This window comes from Pipistrellus kuhlii, unplaced genomic scaffold (assembly GCF_014108245.1).
Source record: "Pipistrellus kuhlii isolate mPipKuh1 unplaced genomic scaffold, mPipKuh1.p scaffold_m20_p_3, whole genome shotgun sequence".
Lineage (NCBI taxonomy): Eukaryota > Metazoa > Chordata > Mammalia > Chiroptera > Vespertilionidae > Pipistrellus > Pipistrellus kuhlii.
Genome location: NW_023425529.1, coordinates 96,513,236 through 96,538,117, shown reverse-complemented (window position 1 = coordinate 96,538,117; position 24,882 = coordinate 96,513,236). Strand labels below are relative to the sequence as shown.

The 24,882-nt window shown below is 42.9% G+C and overlaps 2 protein-coding genes and 1 long non-coding RNA gene across 3 annotated transcripts; 1 reads left to right on the top strand and 2 right to left on the bottom strand.

Moving 5' to 3' along the window:
• Window positions 1-15,065: 15,065 nt before the first annotated feature.
• Window positions 15,066-18,999, bottom strand: IMP4 (IMP U3 small nucleolar ribonucleoprotein 4). Its single transcript, XM_036456714.2, has 9 exons — window positions 18,865-18,999; window positions 18,623-18,731; window positions 16,957-17,040; window positions 16,156-16,265; window positions 15,946-16,078; window positions 15,705-15,859; window positions 15,528-15,622; window positions 15,334-15,407; window positions 15,066-15,252 (listed from the first exon to the last, which is right to left on the bottom strand). The coding sequence occupies exons 1-9, from the start codon at window positions 18,865-18,867 to the stop codon at window positions 15,140-15,142; spliced, it is 876 nt and encodes a 291-aa protein (XP_036312607.1). The 5' UTR covers window positions 18,868-18,999; the 3' UTR covers window positions 15,066-15,139.
• A 611-nt stretch (window positions 19,000-19,610) lies between these two features.
• CCDC115 (coiled-coil domain containing 115) lies at window positions 19,611-23,408 on the top strand. The gene is made up of 5 exons (XM_036456716.2): window positions 19,611-19,770; window positions 19,899-20,002; window positions 20,090-20,172; window positions 21,794-21,925; window positions 22,867-23,408. Exons 1-5 carry the CDS (start codon window positions 19,660-19,662, stop codon window positions 22,977-22,979), a joined length of 543 nt encoding a protein of 180 aa, XP_036312609.1. The 5' UTR covers window positions 19,611-19,659; the 3' UTR covers window positions 22,980-23,408.
• A 167-nt stretch (window positions 23,409-23,575) lies between these two features.
• On the bottom strand, window positions 23,576-24,445 carry LOC123653242. Its single transcript, XR_006742916.1, has 2 exons — window positions 24,167-24,445; window positions 23,576-23,613 (listed from the first exon to the last, which is right to left on the bottom strand). It is a non-coding gene; the product is annotated as an uncharacterized LOC123653242 (long non-coding RNA).
• Between the last annotated feature and the right edge of the window lie 437 nt (window positions 24,446-24,882).

Sequence of the window (24,882 nt, the reverse complement as noted above, 5' to 3'; positions counted from 1 at the left end):
TAAGCAACATAAACAGAAATTTACATGTAGCCCTTAGGCAGGAAATAGAAACTTGTAGATTCTGCTTCAGCTAACAAAATCTCAACTAAAGGTTAGAGCAATTAAGGTTTTTGACCAGCCTTCCTGGCTTCCTGTCAACATCTCTTTTTCAGTGAAACTGATTTGGTTTCCAGCACTCTATTCCAACAAACAAGTCAATTTAGAAGATATGGGCATGTTTCTAGAAAAATATCACCTTCCAAAACTCAATCAGGAAGAATAAAAAAATCTGAACAGGCTGATAACTATGGAGAAAATTGAAGCAGTAATCAAAAACCTTCCAGCAAATAATAGCCCTGAGCCAGACCAGACGCCTTCACAGAGGAATTTTACCACATATTCAAAGAACTAACACCTATTCTCCTCAGACTATTCCACAATATGCAAGAGGAAGGAACACTTCCAAGCTCTTTCTATGAGCCACCATTACCCTAATCCCATGGCTGGCAAAATTCGGACTGAGAGCCACATTCGGTTCTTTTGCCCCTTGAATGTGGCTCTTCCACAAAATACCATGGCCTGGGCGAGTCTATTTTGAAGAAGTGGCGTTAGAAGAAGTTTAACCTGTTAACCGGGAGTTCCCTTTTTAATTACGCAACGTACAACGGGCGCATACTCTTTCACTAGGACGTGTCAGTACGTCACGCCCAGTGGACATAATTTTATATTATTATTTTATTTACTTATACTTAATTAAAATAAATGAAATATATATTTCTTCATTTATTTATATATAAAGCACAAAGAAAAATACAAAATTACAAACAAATAGAAAATACCATAAAAAAATATGGAAACATCGAATTAAAAAATTATAAGTTTTACAAACAATTATAAAGATTACAAAAAATATATACCGTCCCTCTCAGGGCGCAACATATATTTCAAGTACGTATTCATACATCCTACCTGTTCCCAATATTGTTTACGTTTGACATATTTATAGGTCCCGCTCAGTTAACAGGTTAAGTTTAAAAAATTTGGCTTTCAAAAGAAATTTCAATTGTTGTACTGTTGATATTTGGTTCTGTTCACTAATGAGTATGCTGACCACTGCCCTAATCTCAAAACCAGATAAAGACATTACAAGGAAAGAGAATTACAGGCCAAAACCTCTGAAGAACATAGCTGCTGAAATGCTCAAAAAAATCCTAGCAAATTGGATCCAGAATCACATTAGAAAGCTCATACACCATGACAAAGTGGGATTTATCCCAGGGATAGAAGGATGGTACAATATGTGCAAAACAATATATTACATAAACAAACTGAGAGATAAATATGACTTAATAATATCAATCGATACAGAAAAAGCATTTGACAGAATCCAACACCCTTTCTTGATAAAAACTCTCAGCAAAGTGAGAATAGAGCGATCATACCTCAACATTATAAAAACCTTATGTAACAAAACTATGGCCAACATCATACTCAATGGAAAAAACTAAAACCATTTCACTTGAGAACAGAAACAAGACAAGGACGCCCACTCTCACCACCTCTGTTCAACATAGTACTGGAAGTACTAGCCATAGTGATCAGACAAGAAAAAATAAAAGGCATCCAAATTGGAAAAGAAGCAAAACTGTCATTATTGGCAGATGACATGATATCTACACTAATAAAAGAGAAAAATGCTAATTGACCATACCTTTGCTACACCCATAGCCAATCAGGAGTGATATGCAAATTAAGTCAACAAAGATGGAGGGTAAATTTGCAGGAGGGGCAGGCTGTGTCTGATAAGCTGCAGAGTCCAATCTACCATGGGGACCCGGCAGGCCAGGCGGGCAGTTCCTGACACCACCACGTGGGTTAAGGCCACCATCAGTAACCGGGCAGGCGGGGTTGGGGGTGGGGGGCAGCACCTGATGCCACTGATGGGGTCCAGGCAGCCATTGAGGGCAGGGAAGTCCTGGCGGACAGCGCCTGTCGCCACCTGCAGGGTCCAGCCTGCCATCAGGGACCGGGCAGGCCTTGTGGAGTGCCTGACACCACCTGCAGGGCCCAGGCCACCATTGGAAACTGGCACGCCTGGTAGGTGACACTGGACGCCGCCCATGGGGTCCAGGCAGCCATCGGGATTGGGCAGGCATGGCAGGCTGCACCTGATGCTGCCCGTGGGGTCCAGGCCGCCATCGGGGACCTAGGTAGGCAGGGGTGGCCAGGGTCCCTGGGATCACTGTCTGCCCCGGGCCGCTTTTGGAGGTGGAGCAGGCTGGGGTTGAACATTTTAATGAAAATGGGATGCCTGTACCGAAGCCCACGGTGCCCAGTCCCTGGCAAGGAGAGGGCAGTGGGCAGTTAACAGGCACCAGGGCTTGGAAAAGACTGGGAGCAACCTGCAGGCATGTTACCAGAAAGAGAAGCTGAACCATGATGACACAGAGGGCTGGCTTATAGAGGCACGAAGAGGTGCAGATGAGTTGGCCCTTGCTGGAGCTGAGCTTGAAAAGTGCATCAACAACCTGATGGACAAAATTGCCTTTCCAGAGAAGATGCACAAAGAGATCGCCAAGCTGCAGGTGTAGATCCAGTACGCTCAGATCTCCATGGAGATGGACATGTTCTCCAAGTCCGACTTCTCTGCAGCACTCAAGGACATCGGAACCCAGTAGGAGAAACTGGCTGCCAAGGACATGCAGAATTCAGAAGAATGGTATAAAAGCTGCTCACCATGCTGACCAAGAGCACTGCCAAGAATACCTATGGGGTGCACGCCGCCTGTTCAAGGCCAAGACCCTGGAGATCAAAGCATGCCGGGCATGAACTAAGCTCTGGGAAAGCAGCTACAAGAGCTGGAGGATAAGCAGAACCCTGATGTTAGTGCTATGGAGGACACAATCAACAAATGAGAAAATAAGTTGAGAACTACAGAGAATAAAATGGCATGATATTTAAAAGAATACCAGGACCCCCTCAGTGTGGCTTTGGACATTGACATTGCAGCTTACAGGAAGCTCTTGGAAGGTGAGGAGATCAAGCTGTTTCACCAGTGTGGGAAGCATAGCCAGTGGCTACACCCAGAGTTCCCAGGTCTTTGGCTGATCTGCCTAAGGTGGTTTAAAGACTAGCTCCTACTTGATGTCCACTTGCTCCTTCCCTTCTTAATATACCAGCAACATCCAGGAGAAGCAGATCGAGGTGGAGGAGACCATTAGGAAGCTAAGGATAAACCCCCTCTGAAGAAGAAGCTGAAGAGGAGAGAAGGAGAAGGAAGTGGCTAAGAAAAAGGTGCCAAGGAAGAATTTAAGGATGCAAAGGAAGAAGAAGGAGGATGTGAAAGTGAAGGAGAAGATGCCCGAGAAGCTGAGGATGATAAGAAAGATGAGGTGCTGGGGAGGAGCAAGCAACCAAGAAGAAATATTGAGCCCCTTTCCTTAATTATTTCAGGAATAATCCTGAAACCAGGTCAACCCTGTACCAACCAAGAGGTTGAGTTCCTGATACTATATGAATTAAGAAGTCAATAACATTCTGAGGTGACTCAGGTTGGACATTAAATGTTGTACTATGACTTTTCTCCTTATTCAGAGCTATCTGTTTGCTTGCAGAGTGGCTTCCTGGCTTGCTGCCAGCCTGTGCATGGTTCATGCTTATGAATTCAGGATCTATGACAATGTGAATAATTCAGATGTTTACAATAAAAACATGAATACATGAATTCACTGATGTTAATATTAAACTTCATGGAAAAAATAGTTCTTTGAATCTTTGGTGGTTAGAAATTAAAGACCTCAAATCATGTGCAATAAACAGTAAATAAAGTTACACTGAATGACAAAACAAAAACAAAACAAAACAAAAAAACATTAGGGGCCAGGAAACGTTCAAAGAACTGGGAAACCACTCCCAAATCAGGAAGGGAAGTCACAGGGGTATATTATTGCTATGAATACAGTATTTTCTACTACTTACAACGTATACAATGTAATGTATTAGATGCCTTCCTATCACATGAAGTATGTACTCTCAGAGTAATTCTGGTACCTATGTTATAGTTATGGCAGTATGTCATATCCTATCTATATTAATAAAAGGGTAACATGCTAATAAGACCATGAGACCTTCCAAAAGTCCTTCCAGTCAAAGCCATGGTGGCGGGGCCGAGGCAGGGGTGGTTAGGGGTGATCAGGCCAGGAGAGGAAGGCAGTTAGGGGCGATCAGGTTGGCAGGGGGACAGCGGGGAGTGAGCAGGCTGGCAGAGGGGATCAGTTGGGGGCAATCAGGCCAGCAGGTAAAGTGGTTAGGGGTGATCAAGCAGGCAGGCAGTTGAGTGGCTAAGAGCCAGCAGTCCCGGATTGCTATACACAAATTGTATATAGAAAACCCTAAAGACTCCATCAAAAAACTACCAGACTTAATAAATGAATTTGGTAATGTACCAGTATACAAAATTAACACCCAGAAATCTATGGCTTTTTTATATACCAATAATGAACTCACAAAAATATAAACTAAAAAAAATTCCATTTATCATTGCACAAAAAAATTAAGAAGCCTACAAATAAACTCAACTAAGAAGGTGAAAGAAATATGCTTAGAAAACTACAGGACATTGAAAAAAGAGATAGAGGAAGACATGAACAAATGGAAGAATATACTGTGTTAATGAATTTGTAGAATCAACATCATTAAAATGTACATACTGCCCAAACAATCTATAGATTTAATGAAATTCCCATTAAAATAGCAATGGCATATTTCACAGACCTAGAATAAACTCCAAAATTTCATATGGAATTAAAAAAAAAATCCAAATAGCTGCAACAATCTGAAGAAAAACAAAGTTGAAGGGAGTACAATACCAGATATCAAACTATATCACAAAGCCACTGTTCTCAAAACAGCCTGGTACTGGCACAAGAACAGACATACAGACCAGTGGAACAGAATAGAGAACCTAGAAATTGACTCAAGCCATTATGCTCAATATTTGACAAAGGAAGCAACAGCATACAGTTTCTTGAATAAATGTGTTGAGAAAATTGGACAGATACATACAAAAAAAAAATGAAACTAGACCACCAACTTACACATTACACAAAAATAAATTCAAAATGGATAAAGGATTTAAACGTAAGACAGGAAACCTTAAAAATCTTAGAAGATTACACAGGCAGCAAAGTATCAGACATATGTTGTAGCAATATTTTTAATCATACTGCTCCTAGAGCAATAGAAACTAATGAGAAAATAAACACAAATGGGACTACATCAAAATAACAAGCTTATGCACAGCAAAAGAAACCATTAATATAACAACAAGAAAGCCCACTGCATGGAAGAACGTATTTACCAATGTTATACCTGATTAGGGTCTAATCTCCAAAATTTATAGAGAACTCATACATCTTAACAAAAGGAAGATAAACAATTCAATTTAAAAAAAATGGGCAAAGGACTTAGTCAATTTTCAAAAGTGTGCATACAGAAGGCCAAGAGAGATATGAAAACATGCTCAAAGTCACTAACCATCCAAGAGGTGTAAATCAAAATGACAATGAAATATCATCTCACACCTGTCAGAATGGCTATCATCAACAGATTGACAAAGGACAGGTGCTGATGAGGATGTGCAGATAAAGGAACCCTTGCTGAATGGCGTACTGTGGAAAACAGTATGAAGTTTCCTCAAAAAATTAAAAATGGAACTCCAATTTGACCCTGTAATCCCACTTCCAGGAATATATCCCAAGAAATAGGATACACCAATCAGAAAGGACATGTGCACCCCTATGCTCATAGCAGCACAATTTATAATAGTTAAGATTTGGAAACAGCCTAAGTGCCCATCAGGCGATAAGTGGATTAAAAACCTGTGTTACATCTGTATAATGGAAAACTATGCTGCTGTAAAAGAGAAAGAATTCTAATAATCTGCAATAGTATGGATGGACCTGGAGAGCATTATGCTAAGCAAAATAAGTCAGTCAGGAAAACAAAAACAAAAACCCAAGATGGCGGTGTAGGTGAGCAACTAATCTGTCGCCTCGCACAACAATTTCATAACTACAACTAAAAGACACGTCTATCACCCAGAACCACGGGAAAGCTGGCTGAAAGAGAAAGGAGCACAAGCACCAAAAACCTGAAAACAGAGGCATGCGAATCTGGCTGGAGTCGGGCGACTGAGTATGCGACTTTTTTTCAACCCTAGGGAAACAAGCTCCTGATCACTTTGAAATCCAGTTTCTGGGGTTACTCGGGGGAACTAGAAGCCTATGGGGAGAAACTGGTCTGTCAGCCATTGGGTCTAAACGTGAGGGTGATGAAAGGGCAGGGCGGGGCGAGGATGAGCTCCCGACTCCGCCCCGCAGGGCGGAGTTATCCCTAGCCCTCACCCAACCAATCAGGGTTAGCCGAGGCAGTGACATCACCACCGACCAGAGTAAAACCCCTGGACTGGGCGAAATTCGCTCTCTCTTCCACCATGCTGCCGGCGTGAGTGGGAGGAGTCCATGCTAGCATGGAGAAGGCTCTTTTGTTTATTGCATCAGACTCAGCTCCCTGGTGGTCCTTGGGGATCACGAAGTCTGGGCGTAACAGTGACTTTTTGCAGAGGTGTACGCAGCAATCATTGTTTACTGCACTGGAGCGTGGGGACTTGGAAACTCAGAAAGGCAGAGATGGTTTATGGCAGCTATTGCAGTTTGCCCCAGCCTCGTGACATCCTGTGACCCCACCCCACCTTGAGGCCCCGCCCGCACATTCTACAAACCAGCCCAGGCTCCATACAGCTGCTTTTGCATAAGCAGCGAAAATGCTAAGAAAATGAAGGGTAACTCAAAAAAAAAAAAAAAAAAAAAAAGAAAGAAATGGAGGAGAACAAAAGACTGGATATAGAGTTCAAAACCATGGTTATAAGGTTTTCCAAGAATTTCTTAGAAAAGACCGATAAATTTAATGAGACCCTCGAGGATACGAAAAAGAAATTAAACCAACTACAATTTAAACATACACTGACTGAAATAAAAAAAATATTATACAGAGACCCAACAGCAGACTAGAATAACGCAAGAATCAAGTCAAAGATTTGGAATACAAAGAAGCAAAGGACACTCCTCTGAAGAAGCAAGAAGAGAAGATAATCCAGAAAGTTGAAGATAGTGTAAGAAGCCTCTGGGACAACTTCAGGTGTAACAACATCAGAATTATGGGAGTGCCTGAAGAAGAGAGAGCAAGACACTGAAAATCTATTTGAAGAAATAATTACCGAAAACGTCCCCCACCTGTTGAAAGAAATAGACTTACAAGTCCAGGAAGTGCACAGAATCCCAAACAAAAGGAATCCAAAGAGGACCACACCAAGACACATCATAATTAAAATGCCAAGAGCAAAAGACAAAGAGGGAATCTTACAAGTAGGAAGAGAAAAACAGTTACCTACAAGGGAGCACCCATATGATTATCAGCTGATTTCTTAACAGAAACTATGCAGGCCAAATGGGGAGTGGCAAGAAATATTCAAAGTGATGAATAGCAAGAACCTACAACCAAGATTACTCTACCCAGCAAAGCTATCATTCAGAATTGAAGGGCAGATAAAGAGCTTCACAGATAAGAAAAAGCTAAAGAACTTCATCACCACCAAACCAGTATTATATGAAATGCTAAAAGATGTTCTTTAAAAAGAGGGAAAAGAAGAAAAAAGTAAAGATAAAAATTATGAACAACAAATACATATCTATCAACAAGTGAATCTAAAAGTCAAGTGAATTAAAAATCTGTGGAACAGAATAAACTGGTGAATATAACAGAATCAGAGGCATAGAATGGGAGGGGATTGATAATTCTCAGGGGGAAAGGGGTGTCTGTGTGGGAGGTATGGGAAGAGACTGGACAAAAATCATATACCTATGGAGGAGGACAGTGAGGGTGGGGGAGGTAAGGGCAGAGGGTGGAGTGGGGACCAGGTGGAGGGGAGCTATTGGGGAAGGGGGAGAGAGAAACAATTGTAATAATCTGAACAATAATGATTTAATAAAAAATAAATAAACCAGTCAGAGAAAGATAAGTATCACATGATCTCACTCATTTTGGAATATAGTGAATAACATAAACTGATGAACAAAAAATGATCCAGAGACATCGAACAAACTGTCAAACCTCAGAGGGAAGGCAGGTCATTGGGGGGCGGGGGGTAGTTGGGGGGCAGGGCGCGTGGAGAGATCAATCAAAGTACTTGCATGCATGCATATAAGCATAAGGATTGGACATAGACACTCGGGAGTAAGGGCATGTGCTGCGGGGTGGGAGTGGCTGGGGAGAGGTCAATGGGGAAAAAAGAGACGTAGGTAATACTATTAATATATGTACTACTTTAAAGAATAAATTTTTTTAAATAAATAAAAGGGTTAAAAATAAATAATGACTGAAAACTTCCCTAACCTAATGAAGGGAAAAATTCATACAAGTTCAGGAAGCCCAGAGAGTCCTAATTAAGATGAACACAAAGAGAACCATACTAAGACACATCATATTATAATTAAAATGTCAAAGGTAAAATACAAAAAGTAGAATCTTAAATGCAGGAAGAGAAAGACAGTTAGTTACCTACAAGGGAAATCCCATAAGACATAAGCTGATTTCTCAACAAAAAGGGATCTCAGGCCAGTAGGGGCTGGCATGAAATATTCAAAGTGAGAAAAGGAAGAACCTACAAAAAAGACTACTCCATCCAGCAAGGCTAACATTTAAAATTGAAGATGAAAGAGGGTTTCCTGGAAAAAATAAGCTAAAGGAGTTTATTACCATCAAATCAGTATGGCAAGAAATGTTAATGGGCTTGCTTTAAGTAAAAAACAAAAGAAATATATATAGAGAGAGGAACATAGGCATAATGAATAAAATATCAATAAATAATATCTATCAATAACCTTCAATATAAATAGGTTAAATGTTTCAATCAAAAGACATAGGATTATTGAGTGGATAAAAAACATGACTCAGTCAAAACCGGTTTTGCTCAGTGGATAGTTGGCCTGCGGACTGAAAGGTCCCAGGTTCGATTCCGGTCAAGGGCATGTACCTTGGTTGCGGGCACATCCAGTAAGGGGTGTGCAAGAGGCAGCTGATCGATGATTCTCTCTCATTGATGTTTCTAACTCTCTATCCCTCTCTCTTCCTCTCTATAAAAAAAATCAATAAAAATATATTAAAAAAAAAACAACAAAAATCACGACTCATATATATATGCTGCATACAAGACCAACCTCAGAACAAAAGATACACAGATTAAAAATGAAGGGATGGAAAAAAATATTCCATGCAAATTAAAATAAACAAAAAAGCGAGGGTATTAATACTTATATCAGACAAAATTGAATTCAAATGCCATAACAAGAGATAAAGAATATCATTATATAGTATTAAAGGGACCAATCCTACAAGAATATATAACTCTTGTAAACATATATGTACCCAACACAGGAACATCTATTGTAAATATATAAAGAAAATGGTGGACATTAAAGAAGAAATCAACAGCAATATAGTCATAGTAGGGATTTTAACACTGCAACTGACATCAATGGATAGATCTTCTAGATAAAAAACTCAACAAGGAAACAGCAATCTTAAATGACACACTAGATCAAATAGATTTAATTGATACTTACAGAATATTCCATCCCAAAGCAGAATATATATTCTTCTCAAGTATACATTCTCAAAGATAGACCAGATGTTAGGACACAAAATGAGTCTTAACAAATTCAAGACAACTGAAATCTTATCAAGTATCTTCTCTAAATACAGTGGTATTAAATTAGAAATCAATTACAATGAACATCTGAAAAACATTCAACACATGGACTCTAAATAATATGTTACTAAATAATTGATGGATTAACAATGAGATCAAGGACGAAATAAAAACTTCCTGGGAACAAATGAGAACGAACACACAACAACCCAAAATCTATGAGACACAGCAAAAGCAATCTCGAAAGATAAATTGGTAGCATTAGGACCTACTTCAAGAAGCAAGAAAAATCTCAAATAACAAATCTATCCCTTTTCCTAAAAGAACTAGAAATGGAATAATAAAACCCAGTATAAGTAGAAAGAAGGAAATAAAGATTAGAAGGGAAAGAGATGCCATAAGAGACTAAAAAACTAAAAAACAAAAGATTGATGAAATCAAGAACTGGTTCTTTGAAGAGATAAACAAGTTTGATAAACCATTAACCAGAATGATCAAGAAAAACAAAACAAAACATGACCCAAATAAATAAAATCAGAAAAGAGAAATAACAACTGACACCACAAAAATACAAAGGATTGTAAGAAAATAGACCTCTATGCCAACAAAGTGGACACCCTGCACAAATGGATAAATTCCTAGAAACATATAATCTTCCAAAACTATTTCAGGAAGAATTAGAAAACCTGAATAGAAAAATAACAACTAATGAAAGTGAATAATAATAAAACAAAACAAAACAAACACACACACACACACACACACACACACACACAAAAAAAAAATAAACCTCCCACAAACAAAAATCCTGGAATGGATATCTTCTCAGGTGAATTTTACCAAATATTCAAAGAAGAATTAATACCGCTCCTTTTCAAACTATTTCAAAAAATCAAGAAGAGAGAAAATTTTCAAGCTTTCCTTATGCAGCCAGCATTACTCTAATTATAAAACCAGATAAAGTCACTACAAAGAAAATTATAGGCCAATATCTCTAATGAACACAGGATGTAAAATTCTCAACAAAATATTAGCAAACCAGATCCAGCAATACATTAAAAAGATCATATATCATGATTAGGAGATTTATTCCAGGGATGCAAGGTTGCTGGATTATCCACAAGTCAATAAATGTGATAGGCCACATAAACAAAAAGAATAAAACTCTCATGGTCATACCAACAGATGCAGATAAAGCATTTGATAAAATCTAGCAACCATTTATGATACAAACTTTCAGCAAAGTGGGAATTGTAGGATCATACCTCAACATAATAAAAGCCATATCTGACAAACTCACAGCCAACATCAGACTCAATTGGCAAAAAATAAGTGTTTCTCTAAAGATCAGGAATGTAAGAGGGATGTCTGCTTTTATCACTCTTATTCAACACTAGAAGCCCATTGCATGAATTCCTGCATAGATGGGTTCTGGCCAGACCAATCAGGATGTTGGGGGCCAATCAGGGACAGGGCCAGCTGGGGGGAGGGGTCACAGTTAGTTGGTCAGCCAGCCCCACCCCCCATTGGGTTGGAGGTGGGCCAATGGTGGCCCTACCCAGGGATGGGGGGGGGGGGGCTGATTGGGGCCCAGATTAGGCTGGTTGGCTGCCACCATGTGCATCATAGCCATCAGTTGTTTTGGTCCTTCTTGCCATTCAGGTCGCTGAGCTTTTATGGACTAGGGGCCCAGTGCATAAATTTGTGAACCTTGAAAAGAACTGTGGGTTGTGAGGCTACAGTGGGCACAGGGGCGAGTCTTGGCCCATCCTCTGTGCCCTTGCCTGGCCCCTCAAGTTGTGGACCCCAGCAGCCCCACTTCTGCCTCCATTGTTCCCACATGCTGATAGTGCCAGCCCTGCTCACACCAGTACTGAGCACCAGCAGTGGGTGTGAGAAGGGGCTATTGGCCCCTATCACCCGAGGAGCAGGGGGAGGTGAAGCCCTGAGGGGGGACTGGGGCTGGCAGCTGCTGCTTGCATCCACTGAAGATGGGCTGAAATCCCCCTCTTCCCCTCCCGCCCTTTGTCCACCGCAGCCTCCTAGCCCCATAGTTCCTTTCAAGGTGCATGAATTTGTTCACTAGGCACCTAGTATAAATAATGTCTCAATGAAAATGGAGTACATGTATTCTTTTGGCTTAATGTAGGGGTGTCGAACTCAATCAGAGAAGGGGCCAAAATCTAAAATCCAGCCTAAATCACGGGCCGAATGGTTTACTGAACAGTCATAAACTGTCATTGTGATGGAAACGCAGCGGAGTGCAGTGATGACAGCACAGTGCGGGCCACATTGCAAGGCCTGGCGGGACGGATTTGGCCCGTGGGCCTTGTGTTTGACACATGTGGCTTAATGTTTCAAGTTTCTTCAGATATATTCCCAGAAGTGGGATTTTTGGGTCAAAATGTAGATCCATTTTTAATTTGAAGAATCTCCATACTATTTTCCAGTAACTGCACCAGTCTGCATTCCCACCAATGATACACAGTGGCTCCCTTTTCTCCACGTTCTCACCAGCACTTGTTAGTTGATTTATTGATGATAGCCATTCTGAAAGGCATGAGGTGATTACTCATTCTGGTTTTAATTTGCATCTGATGATGAGTGACAATGAGCATTTTTTCATATGTCTATTGGCCATCTATATCCTCTTTAGAGAAGTGTCTATTCAGGTCTTTTGCCCATTTTTTAAATTGGATTGTTTATCTTCTTAGTGTTGAATAGTGTAAGTTATTTTATATTTTGAGAATTAATCAGTTGTATTATTGGCAATTATGTTCTCCCATATAGTGGTTTCCTTTTAATGTGCATATCCTAATAAAATATGCAGATTGATCATCGCTCCAACACACAAGATCCTGCCCCTATGTGGACATAAGATGGCCACCACAAGATGGCCAGCAAGGGAGGGCAGTTGGGGGGGACCAGGCCTGCAAGAGAGGGCAGTTGAGAGGGACCAGACCAGGTCTGCAAGGAAGGGCAGTTGGAGGTGATCAACCTGTAGGGGAGAGCAGTTATGGGTGGCCAGGCCACAGAGGAAGGAAGTTGGGGGCAAAGAGGCTTGCAGGGGTGCAGTTAGATATCAATCAGGCTGGCAGGCAGAAGCGGTTAGGAGCAATCAGGAAGGCAGGCAGTTGGGAGCCAGAAACTGAAAAACAAATACATGGAACAGACTGACAGTTGTCTGAGGAGAGGGTGATTGGGGGCTAAATGAAAGGTGAAAGCATTGCAAAAAAATCCCCCAAAACACAGACAACAGTGTAGCCAGAAAGAGTGGGGAAGGAAAAGATGGACAAAGGGGAGAATGGGGACAAAAAGAGACTTTGGTGCAACAGGCAGTCAATGCAGGATGCAGATGTTTTGTACATTTGAAACCTTATGGTTTTGTGAATCAATAAATTAAAAAAAAAAATTAAACTAAAATGAAAAAATAAAATCCTATCAGACTGCCATCTGCCAAGCCTTTACCCACAGATTCCCACCAGCACAGTAGGATCATTTCAGGTGTCACCACATTAAATACCATCTGACTCCAGTGGCTAAACACAGCCAAGCAAAATGGAAACAAGTGTCTTTCATGAAACTCGCCACTGCCTGTGAGCCTGATGCATTGGATTCTCTGAGGAACTTGAAAGAATGAAACACTCAAATGGTTCTTTTAACACAATGGAGGCCATAAGTGAATAATAAATGGCTTGTATCGTGCTTATTTCTGCCTGTTCCTGGCAACAGCTAGCTTCTAGTACTAAGCCCTGCTATAAGTGAAACTTCTGTGCTCACGTTATTAAAAAACAAAATACCAGTTACTAAGTATTTGCTGGGGAAAACACTCACTGGAACCACACTCCAAGTCAGTAAGGGCAGCCACCCAATTCTTGGAGCCTATGAATGTGAGCTTATTGGGGGGGGTGGGGCAGGGAGTGAAGGTGTTTGCATATGATTAAGTTCAGAATCTTGAAATGAAGAGGTCATCCTGGATTTATGATGGGCCATAAATATAATGAAGTGTCCTTGCAATGAAGACACAGGCAGAGCATGATGTAGTTACAAGCCAAGGAGCACCAAGAATTGTTGGCAGCAATCAGAAGCTGAAAGGGGTAAGGAAAGGAGATTTGTGGGCAAAGTCCACATCTTCATCTTCTACATCCACCTTCCAGAAGTATAAACAAATATTCAGTTTGTGTTTTAAGCCACTCAGTTTATGGTAATTTGTTATGGTAGCCCCAGGAAACCAATACAGATCATACTACTCTTTTTGCAGGTATTTTAAAATCTCCATAACTTGCAAAAAAATTTTAACAGCATATTCTTCATTTGTGATGTGAGCCTGTGGCAAGCTGTGAGGCTCCAGAAAGGCCCTGAAGGAGGAACTGAACTATTGAGTTCAATTAGAATTATGGACATCCAGTGATGTCCCATCCTCTGCTCTCCCTGAATGCCATGGCCCATTTGGTCCTATGGGTCCTCTGCTTTCCCTCAAGACCCCTCTCACTGGGCTGCTCCTGTTCCTGAGAAGCTTATGAGGACTGTCTACCTAAGAGTCTGCATGGGCCATCTAAGTGGCCCCTTCTGTTTCATACCATCATGTAGATCTCAGGTCACCTGCAGAGGCCTTTCCCTCTCCATCTCCCCGCCTGACTTTGTTCTTCATAGCCCTGTTCCCACCTGGCATGATAGATTTCTTTCTTACTGTTATCATTCCCCTTCATCTCAACTTGTGTGCATTATGTAGGATCTTGACATCCATTTTGTGTGACACCAGGACTCTGGATACATAATAGAGAAGTAGGCAGAGAGGAAGTACAAAGCAAATTACTGTGGAGAGGTCAAGTAAAAATTCCAGCATCTCCTGAGCAGCCCTGACCTCACATAAACCCTTCCCTAACAAGAGAGCAGGTTTGCAAGGTTGGTAGTCTCTAAAGTATCACTGTGTCCCAAGTGAAATGGAAAAGTATACCTGCGTGCTGACGCAGGCAGAGGAATCCTGGGAAGCATTGACTAGGTCCCATCCTGTCAGCTCCCTGAATCTCATGCTTGCTTGGAGCAAATGTGTCAGGCCCTGCTACCCATGCCCACCTTCCTCCCAGATGATGAGCTCCTGAGTAACAGCAGCCCCAACTTTCCCAGAGGCAATGCCAAATCATCCTAATGACTCAAGAAGCCAACATGCTGAATCTGCTTTGTCCTAGACACAATGTCAACACCAGGCCTGAGAATATCCCCAAGCTGTCAAGTCCCCAGCTAAGAAGACCCTATGGACATCATCCTTCACACTTACCCTGATATCGTGTCTGTCCAAACCAAACAGAGGCAAATAGGGTGGTGTGGTGCACAGACTTTATTCTGACTGCTCCCACCTCCTGGGTCCAAGCCTATCCTGACAACAGAATGGGATCACGCAGCACTTAGAAAGACCCTCTTGTGTGCAGTGTTGGTGTAAGGATGCCAACGCCACTCCACATCTGCTGTGGCCTCCTGTTCCAGCGTGCCAAGGCGAATCATGTACACTGGTGGAAGGGAACAGAGACATTATCAATTATATAGCCAGCATTCCCCACCACCAGACCTGAGATAAAGTCCAAACTCACACTTGAGCTCAAAGCGAGGGCCAACCTCAGTCAGCTCCACATTGCGGTGGTTGGTCTTCCTGTACACATGGTGTCTGGGGCAAAGGGAGGCAGGGCAGGAGTGAGAGGAGGTAGGAGCAGCTATAGGTCAACCACCAATAGTACAGGGACACAAAGGTCAGGATATAATCCCAGAGTTCAGCCCATGGACACACCGGAAGGAGATGTAGTCATTCTGGTTTGCAAAGGTGATGACCCGATGACTATCTTCTTTGGGCACAGGGAACAGGTAACGAAGTACGTCAGAGACCTGGGTCAGAGGGCAGAAGATTGGGGAATGCCCAACCTGGCACCGCCTGCCCCCAGCCCTAGTCCCATGACCCCAGACTCACCCGCTTGCCCAGACGGGAGGAGAAGCCATGAATGATGAGGTGAGGTTTAGCCTCTGACACAGTGCCCAGGTCGGGGATGTCATGCCGCATAAGCACATTGCATAGTGTGAAGTAAGCAGTAGGGCCAAAGGGCAGGTGGCTGACAATCAACCCCACTGATGGGGCCAGATAGGCTGTCAGGGACTGTCTGCTCTTAGATGGCCAACCCGGCAAACACCCTGCTCACTCCCACCAGCCTTACCAGGTGTGCCTCGATGCTCATGGATAACTAGCAGGTCAGTGACACCATTAACTTTGCAGGCTCGCACCAGTGCCCCCACCTCATGTCGGCCACGGTTCATGCGCTGGGCACCAGGAAACACCAACTTCAGCTCCTGCACGAGCACATACACTAGTTAGGACTCAGGCCACAGGTACCTGAGCATCTTCCATTCCCTGCTTCTTTTGATACCTTTGCAAACATCTTGAGGCGTGAACTAGGATCTCGGGAAGTAGTGATCATGACCTTGGGATCCTCAACCCCTGCCCATCGATATTCATCATCCACATGATTGGTCACACCTGTCAGATGCAGGAGGGGCAAGAACATGAGATTATATTGGGGAGTGGGCAAATTCATTCAGAGCTGCACCATCTGACAATATCTTCAGTGATAGGATGCTCCACACCCACACTGGGCAATAGGGTGGCACCAAGTTTAATGACTATAAGCACAAGTTTAATGCAGAACTGTATTTTCTAATTTGATTTTAATTTTACTCATCTAATTTGTATTAATCACACAGAGCTAGTGGCTATTGTGTTAGCTTAAGTACAGATTCTAATGAAGTCAAAGATAACAGGCTCCTATTTCTCCTAACAAATATGTACAACATTTGTGATTCCTTTCATATATGTTGAATAACACAATGAGTAAAACATCTGTGTGCCAATGAAGTGCTGAGAGCTCGGGAAATGGCAGTGAACATAATAGACACTGTCCTGTCCCAGCAGAATTAACATTCTAGTGACGGGGATCAAAGCAAAGCATAGAGTAAATTGGGTGGTATCACATGTGTCTCTAAATGGAATTGGGAGCACTCAGGATGAGATCCTCTGAGTTGCCATCAGTGCAGAAACATGAGGACTCAGGGGCACAGTTCCAGGAATAGGAGTCGCAGAACCTTTCCTTAAGATGTCTGAGGAAAGATATGGAGGCCAGTGGGCCCCAGTGCATGAAGAGGAGTTGGCCCAGAGTGTTGGGGAAGGTCACCTTCACCACCAGCGTCGTCAAACTCCAGGGAACCGTGTAAGGCCAAAGCCTCCCTACGTAACTCCGTAGGGATCAGGTGGTTCTCTGCAGGGGAAAGACAGAGGGATCAGTGAGATATGCATATGAAGGTCTCAGTTAATACAACACTGTGACTTATAAACCTGATGGGAAAAATACCTTTCTTACTCCTTTTTGAGCAGAGATGATACTGGGGGGTGAGAGGGTGGAGACTATTTGTCTACCTGCTAGTTATAGGAAACAGTTTTTTCCTACAGTCCCTGAGTCTCATGGCTTGAAGGTTTTTAGACTACTCTTTCCATATAAAGGTGGACCTGAAATCCTGAAACCCTGATAACAAAGCTGCTAATCAAGATGCTCTATATCAGAAGTTCCCTCTGTGAACTAAAGCTTGACCTGGCATAGGGACTGAGCTGTGGGAACATCCACCTTGGAAGCATAGAGCTGATCATGACTGTGCCCCTGGAATCAGCACTTCTTAGTGGGCCCTGGTGGAATTCTTGCACATGGAAGATACTCAATGAAGAAAATCTCTACTATACTATACTCAACGTATTTTAGAAACAATGTTGAAAACATAAAACTGCCAAAGAATACATATTACCTTTAAAACTAAAAATCAACCAATATTGATTTACAGATACAAACAAGTACCATATAAGCACATACACAAACAAGGAAACAGTTTACTTTTACATGCCCTTGACCAGAATCGGACCTTTCAGTCTGCAGGCCGATGCTCTATCCACCGAGCCAAACCGGTTTCGGTGGAAACAGTTTACTTTTAAACAATATTCAATACGGTGGTTACCTAAGTTGTGGAAAATATTCCTGAATTTCAATACAGCGGTGGACAAAAGTAGGTTTATAGTTGCATCATGACATTTTTTGAGTTAATAAAGCTATTGTAATAACCCGAATGTCTTCCCATACAAACAAATGTAAACCTACTTTTGCCAACCCATGTATACTGACCATTTTGCATTTCTTAAGATGGGTGGATAGTTCACAGTTGTTTAATATGCTTAACATAAACATACACACACATTATATCTAACAGCTAGGAACATCAAAGTGAATTTAAAATAATCAGATACTGAGCTGATGTACCTTCAAATAAGAAACAAAGCTTCACAAACACAAGAACTAACACAACTGAGTACTCTTCATTAGTTTGGTATGGCAAATGTAAAGTGGGGGAAACAATACAAAATTAGGCCCTAATTTACAACGCAAATAAAATAAAATTATATACGGATTAACAGCTTAAAAATGCAAGGGACTCATAATACCACTAAAAGATAGCAATATATGCTTTAGTACGGCGAGTGGAGGTGGGAAACTTCTACAAGGACCATAGGGTTAATTTTAAATTTGAGAAGAACTAAACACACTGTAAGCAAAATTAATAGGCAAACTGTAAAATCTCAATACTGTAGCATAAATGACAAGTATTTCATACCATCACACGAAGGATGCAAGCAACAGAAAGACCCCGCAGACAAAAAAAGTGACCAGTAAATACTTAAGATACTGTAATACCAAGGAAATGCTAATTAAGTCAGTTGGTCTTTCCATTGGGTTTTAAAATGCAAACTCGCAGATTCTCTGAAGGCTGGGTGACGCCGCCGAGCAGCGGGGATCATACCTTCCAGCGCGCGCCGCACCTTCTCTTTCCTCTCGGAGGCGGCGCGCTGCGCCTCCTCGCGGGCCTTGCGGTAGAGGTACTCGCGGCGAAGGCGCGCCTCACGGCGCAACTAGGGAACAGCGTATCGGGTTAGCCCCTCTTTCTCCTAGCACCAGGGAGACCACCCATCCCGAGCCCACAGACCTTATCCCCAGCCCTCTGCAAACCCCCAACCTCGAAAACAGAAGCTCAAACATCCATACCATTTTGAGCGTGGCTTCCACGTGCGTCTCAAAGAATCTGCTAGAGCTGAGGGCACTAAGCAGCTCTCGTTTCCGCCCTCAACCAAGAAGGTGGTTAGAGGTTCACTAAACGCTGCTGCCGTCAAGTTTGACCAAAGTTAAGATGGCGAACCGTGGATAGGGATCACAAGGCGATTGGCCAGCCCACAAGCGCATGCTCACTGGAGCAACCAATAGACAGAGGAAATGTTAAGATGTTGTTAGGCGGCCTGGGGATGCCATTAATAAAGATGTCTGCCCTTGGCTTCACCATTTGTCGTGGATATGAAGAATGCCTAAATTGAAGATTATGTGACGCTAGTCATGCCATTGGCGGCTTGAAATAGTGCAGCAGCTGTAAAACCAGCATAACCGTAGGCTGCAAGATCGCTTAACAGCTCCTTTTGGAATTAAATCTAAAGCCGTTTCTCCCTTAAAATGGTTGCTACGCCTCCTTTCTTCGCCACTTTTAAAATGCAGCCGCTTCCCGAAGCGACTTGGAACCCCACAGTTCTCGCCAACTTTCAGGTTGGCTGATCCGCTTCGGATGCTAAGTGCAAATAGCGACTTCTCAGTCCCTAAATGCTGCTGCTCTGCAGACGCTTGCCCTTGGAAGCCGAGACCCCATCCCACAGCTTCCACTGCAGCTTCCACTACGTGAACTCGGGGCCCAAAGCGACGGCGATCTCCAACGTTCATTGGCTACACTATCGGCACGATGAGCGGTGATTGGGCGACCTGGAAGGAGGCTGGCTCCAGATTAGAGTGCTTTGGGCCATGGCGGCAGCCGATTTGCGGGCGGAACTAGACTCGCTGGTCCTGCAGCTGCTCTGGGACCTGGAAGAGCTGGAGTCAAAGCGGGCGGCGCTGAACGCCCGGGTGGAGGAGGTGGAAGCCTGGGGTGGGGGGTGGGGGTGGAGTTGGGGGGTGGGAGGGTGGAGGGTGGAGGGTGGCGGGGCGGGCGGGCGTTCACTTCGAGGTAAACCGAGTTTTACTGATCCTCTCTTTTCCCACAGGGCTGGCTTTCGCTCTCCAAAGCTCGCTATGCCATGGGTGCTAAGTCGGTAGGGCCCCTGCAATATGCCTCCCGCATGGAGCCCCAAGTCTGCGTCTGCACCAAGTGAGGAGCCTTGCATGCTGAATCGGGTTGGTGGGGAATGTCCAGAGTGGAGCTGTCAAAGATCCGTCTTCTCTTCTCTTTATTTAGCGAGGCGCAAAATGGACTCCAGAAGTTTCGTGTGTTAAGATCTGGCTCCCAGATTCCAGAGGAGGTGGGACCCTGTGAGGCAGGTGAGCCCTCCTTCCCGTCAGGGACCCTTCCCGATGTCAAAGACAAAATACAATTGAGATGATTTTATTCAAGTTGTTTCGATAGAGCATCCTAAATAAGAAGATCAAAATGTCTCAGTAGAATAGGTTTGGCCTTAGACTTTTAAAGGGGAGAAATAGATGAAGTCTTTTACAGTTGGGATTATTTTACAGTTACAGGAAGTCTCAGTCTATCTCTTTCAGAAGGACAAACTTTCAATCTCAGCTAGTCAGTCATTCATGAGACAAAGAACAGGGTGTTGGAGGGTCTTTCTGACCTTTCAGCATGTTCAGGCAAAACGGGAAAGGTCAGTTGTGAAAGCTACAACCTGCATGGCTAGGATTCAGGATCTGGTGAAGGGCTGTGCACAAATGAAGAGACTAGACAAGAAATATGAATTTGGAAATCATGGGGGGCCAGGCAGAGAACCCTTCTCTAGTAGAAAGGCTTCACTGGGACCCAGACCCTGTTAGCTTTTATTCAATTTAAAGGCTTCACTGGGACCTAGACCCTGTTAGGTTTTATTCAATTTTAGAATACACATTTTGCTTTTAGGCAGGCAGGCAATCTGGTAGCAGACATACTATCTTAAAGGTCAGTAAATATTAGTAAAGGTATACTTTGAGACCGTTAGGTCAGAAAATTGTTTGACCCTGAGAGGGCAGGGCAGGGTGAGGGGGCAGGGCTGGATAAGAGGGCAGGAGGGGCGAGAGAGCAGGTGGGGTGAGAGGGCAGGGCAGGGTGAGAGGGCAGGGTGGGGTGGGTCCAGCTCCCGGTAAACAGACCCTAGGCCTAACCCAACCAATCAGGTCAGCCAAGGTAGCGGCACCACCTTCCCTATAAAACCCATTGATATGTTAAGTTCTTCCTCTTTCTCACCATGCCCTAGTTGGTGTAAGTGGGACTGAGCTCGGACTAGTCTGAAATAAATACAGGCTTTCTGCAATTGCTTCGGATTCGACTCCCTGGTAGTCTTTGGGGTTTATGACACTTGGGCATAACAACCCACTATTGTCTCTACAGAACAATTGGTGCATAGCTTTTAGCCCTTGCCAAAGCTCAAGGTCCATCAGCCTTCTGGGTTCCCTGTTTGCACTTTCATGATAGTGTAGATCAGTGGTTGGCAAACTCATTAGTTATATAAATATCAACAGTATAACGATTGAAATTTCTTTTGAGAGCCGAAAACTGACTTCTGTGCATAGGCCATGATGTTTCAATCACATTGTATGTGTAAGCCTGCATGTGGTATGTTGTGGAAGAGCCATACTTAAGGGGTCAAAGAGCCACATGTGGCTCGCAAGCCGCAGTTTGCCAACCACTGGTGTAGACAATGGATAGCTGAAAGCAGTCAGTGTATGACTTTGTCTAAACAAGGGTTGATTTTATGAGAGTCTTGAGAAATTATGTACAGTCTCACATTTGAATCACAAGTGGGGAACGGTGCTTTTTTGTGGTAGGCTGTTTTTTGGCTCTTCAAAGGTTGGGAAGATTTTGCAGCCATCATTATTTTCCAGGATCATGAGCTCAGAGTTCAACATTGTCACCCAGAAGGTAAGGGCCAGGTAATAAGACTCCCACTTCTACCCTTTCTTTCTTCAGCTCTGCGAAGGCGCAAGGGCCTTACTAGGATTCCAGAGCCCGAGCCCTTCTCAGCCTCTCCAAACCCTCTGAACTGGTTTGGAATCCTGGTTCCACATAGTCTACGGCAGGCCCAAGCCAGCTTCCAGGAGGGTGAGTGAACCCTGCCAGTTGACCATGTGGCTCTAAGCCAAAATCGGACCCTCTAATGCCAGAGCTGGGATTAGTATACAAAGGGTTTTATAGGTTTTCTTCATTGCTTACTTTTGTTGCATGCCTGCTGTTTTTTTCTGAAAGCATTTACAGCATCTTGGCAGTGTTCTGGGCTCATGATTGGTGCTGGGGATATAGCAGGAAATGAAAGGACAAATATTCCTAATAGAACATTATACTATTGAGGGGAGAAAGACAACCTGCAAATAAGTAAGTAGTGAGAATTGTTATACAAAAATAAGATAGGGTGTGGTAGATGAATTGGGACAGGAATGGGCTGGGGGAGCTGTTTTTTGAAGGTGATCTGGGGGAACAGTGTTCTAGGCAGAGGGGTCCGCCAGGGTGAAAAGGCAGTAGTATTGCATGGGGCATTGCAGAGAAGAGGCCAGTGGACTAGAGTTGGTGCAGCAGAGAGAGCCAGGAGCTGTGGTTAGAGGGCTCTAGGCCAGTAATTTGAGGGCTGTAGCCATTCCAGCAGAGGCATCAAGCAGAAGCCACCTAAAGGTGGATCCAGGGTTTGGAATACTGTTGGAGGCAGAGAAAACAGATGGAAGGAGGTTGAGAGCAGTGAGGGACTGTGGTAATGGAGAAAAGAAGGAAGAAAATAAGAGTATGAGACAGTGTGTAATGATCTGTGGATTATTAGTTCCTGTTGTGTGATAGAAGGTATTCAAGAAAGTATTTTGAGGAGGTTGACATTTTAGCAAAGAACTGAAGAAAGTGAGGGTGTGGGTCCAGTGAGGTTTGGAGCAGCCATTGCAAGGGTGTGCCTGGAATGTTTTAGGAATAATAGAGGCCTAGCGCCTTTCCATTCCCTGGGAATGTCCAGATTCTCTTAAGTCATGTATCTCACTTGGTGACAATTTCTCCCCTTCCTCTAGGCCTGCAGCTGGCTGTAGATATGGCCAGTCTCCAGATCCAAATCAACTGGGGTCAAAGCCAGCTTCGGGGGCTCCAGGAGAAACTCAAGCAGCTTGGGCTTGGGGCTGCCTAACCTGTGGCCACAGAAAAAGACCGAGTTCAGTTGTTCTTCGATATGGTTGCTTTATTTCAGGCCTTCTTCCTTCACAGCTTGCTTGGCCCCTATCACTACCACCCCATCCCAGACAGCTAATTCCCACCCACCAACCCCCACACAAACACAACTTAAAATTTCTTCAGTCTGCTGTTTCCAACTTTGTTAAATGTGAAAGTTTAAAGAGGCAAACTGAGTAATGTTCAAAGTCACTACTATGAAACCACTTCCTGTCTTTGTTCTAGGACACACTCAAATGGGGAGGGTCAAAGCTGATAGGTTAGTTTATATTAGGGAGCAACAGAGCAATCTCATGCATAAATCACTGCAGGATAAGTAGTGCACAGCTAGTGGCAGAAATAGATGCTTCAGTTTCACTAGATCCTCAAAACTGATTTTGATGGAAAGGAAAAAATATACATGGCTAGCAGATCAGGAGAATAATTTCACATTGATAGCAAACACAACTACCTGCATACATGGGCAGCCCTTGGCAGATTTTAAGCCAAAAAGTAAAAAAAAACCTCTAACCTAGATTTTCAAATGAACTATAAGAAGAGACCTTTTAGGTTTTGAAAAACCTGCCTTCTATCTTTTCAGTAGTGAGGCTGAACTGTTGTGGCCATCAAGACCAGGTTGAGTCAGGGCTCCAGATGGCCAGCAAGACCCTGTCGAGGCAGGGCTCCAGGCCAGGGAAGGAACGAGCAACCAGACCCACAACAAAGAATGTAGCATGATATACGCTTTAGCATAACTGTTAGTTATAAAATAGTTCTGTTGAAAGGCTCAGCCCCCAGGCAGGCACATCCTGTTTCCAGTAGCTGCAAGACAGAACAAACAGACTAAACCAGGTCAAACAGAGACTGCTTAAGCTGAAAATAAACCTCCACCACAGGTGTTGTATAAACTTTAAATGTTACTGTACTAGTGGAATTTTTCTATAACTTATAACTGACCTTTCTTTGTTAAAACTTTTAGTCAATCATAATCTGCCAGGCATCCCTAAGACGGGGATAAAAGTAGCATGCTTAGACTGGGTCGAGGCTCTCGTTGCTCGCTGCTGTGTCAGTTGAGATGTGAGCCCGGACTCGAATTCGTGATAAGGCTTCCTAAATTTCAATTTGGCTGACTGGTAGTCGTCATTCTCGGGTCGCCCACAACAGAACCTTTTGTAATTTGTTAAAAGGCCAATTATATTTGCTGTTCTGGGAACTCTCTTTATTTCATTTTCCTACTGTGTTGTTGATATTTTTAGCAGTTGCAAAGGAGCTAATTTTTATGCTTGGGGAAAATTGGTCATTTGCTCACAATATGAGTGATTTTCCTAGTTTGTCTTTTAACTGTATGGTGATTTTTTTTTAAATACCTTTATTGTAAAATAAAGCACATTACATTATAGAGCCACACAGAATAATTGAAAAGCTTAATGAATAATTAAGGTGAAAGCTATATCTAACTTGTGTTTTTAGTCTGTTTTGTTTTACATTTTATTTTTTCATTTATATTTCATCACCATTTATCCTCCCCCTCCCTTCTGTAATCACCACACTGTTATCCCTGTCCATAGTTTTTTTTTTGTTTTTTTTTTCTCAATTCCTTTAACCCTCCACCCCAACCACAGCTTCAATTTCACTAATAGTGATCTAATCACATTTCCTGGTTCTTCCTGATTTAGTTTTGGAAAATTATATGTTTCTAGAAATCTATCCATATCTTTCAGATTTCCAATTTGTTGGTATGTTTTTAGAATTGTTTGTATTTCTGTGGTGTCAGTTGTTACTTTCATTTCTGATTTTATTTATTTGAGTCTTCTCTATTTTTTCCTTGATGAGTCTTGTTAAAGGTTTGTCAATCTTGTATATCTTTTTTTTTTTAAAATATA

What these genes read in the sequence shown, in the direction of transcription:
- CCDC115 (XM_036456716.2), top strand. Translation starts at nt 19,660, where the DNA reads ATGGCGGCAGCCGATTTGCGGGCGGAACTAGACTCGCTGGTCCTGCAG. An exon ending in CAAGTCTGCGTCTGCACCAA is followed by an intron (nt 20,003 to 20,089) that starts GTGAGGAGCCTT and finishes CTCTTTATTTAG; the next exon opens with CGAGGCGCAAAATGGACTCC. An exon ending in GGTGGGACCCTGTGAGGCAG is followed by an intron (nt 20,173 to 21,793) that starts GTGAGCCCTCCT and finishes TTCTTTCTTCAG; the next exon opens with CTCTGCGAAGGCGCAAGGGC.
- IMP4 (XM_036456714.2), bottom strand. An exon ending in GCCTCAAGATGTTTGCAAAG is followed by an intron (nt 16,079 to 16,155) that starts GTATCAAAAGAA and finishes GTGCTCGTGCAG; the next exon opens with GAGCTGAAGTTGGTGTTTCC. An exon ending in CCTCCCGTCTGGGCAAGCGG is followed by an intron (nt 15,623 to 15,704) that starts GTGAGTCTGGGG and finishes CCTCTGACCCAG; the next exon opens with GTCTCTGACGTACTTCGTTA.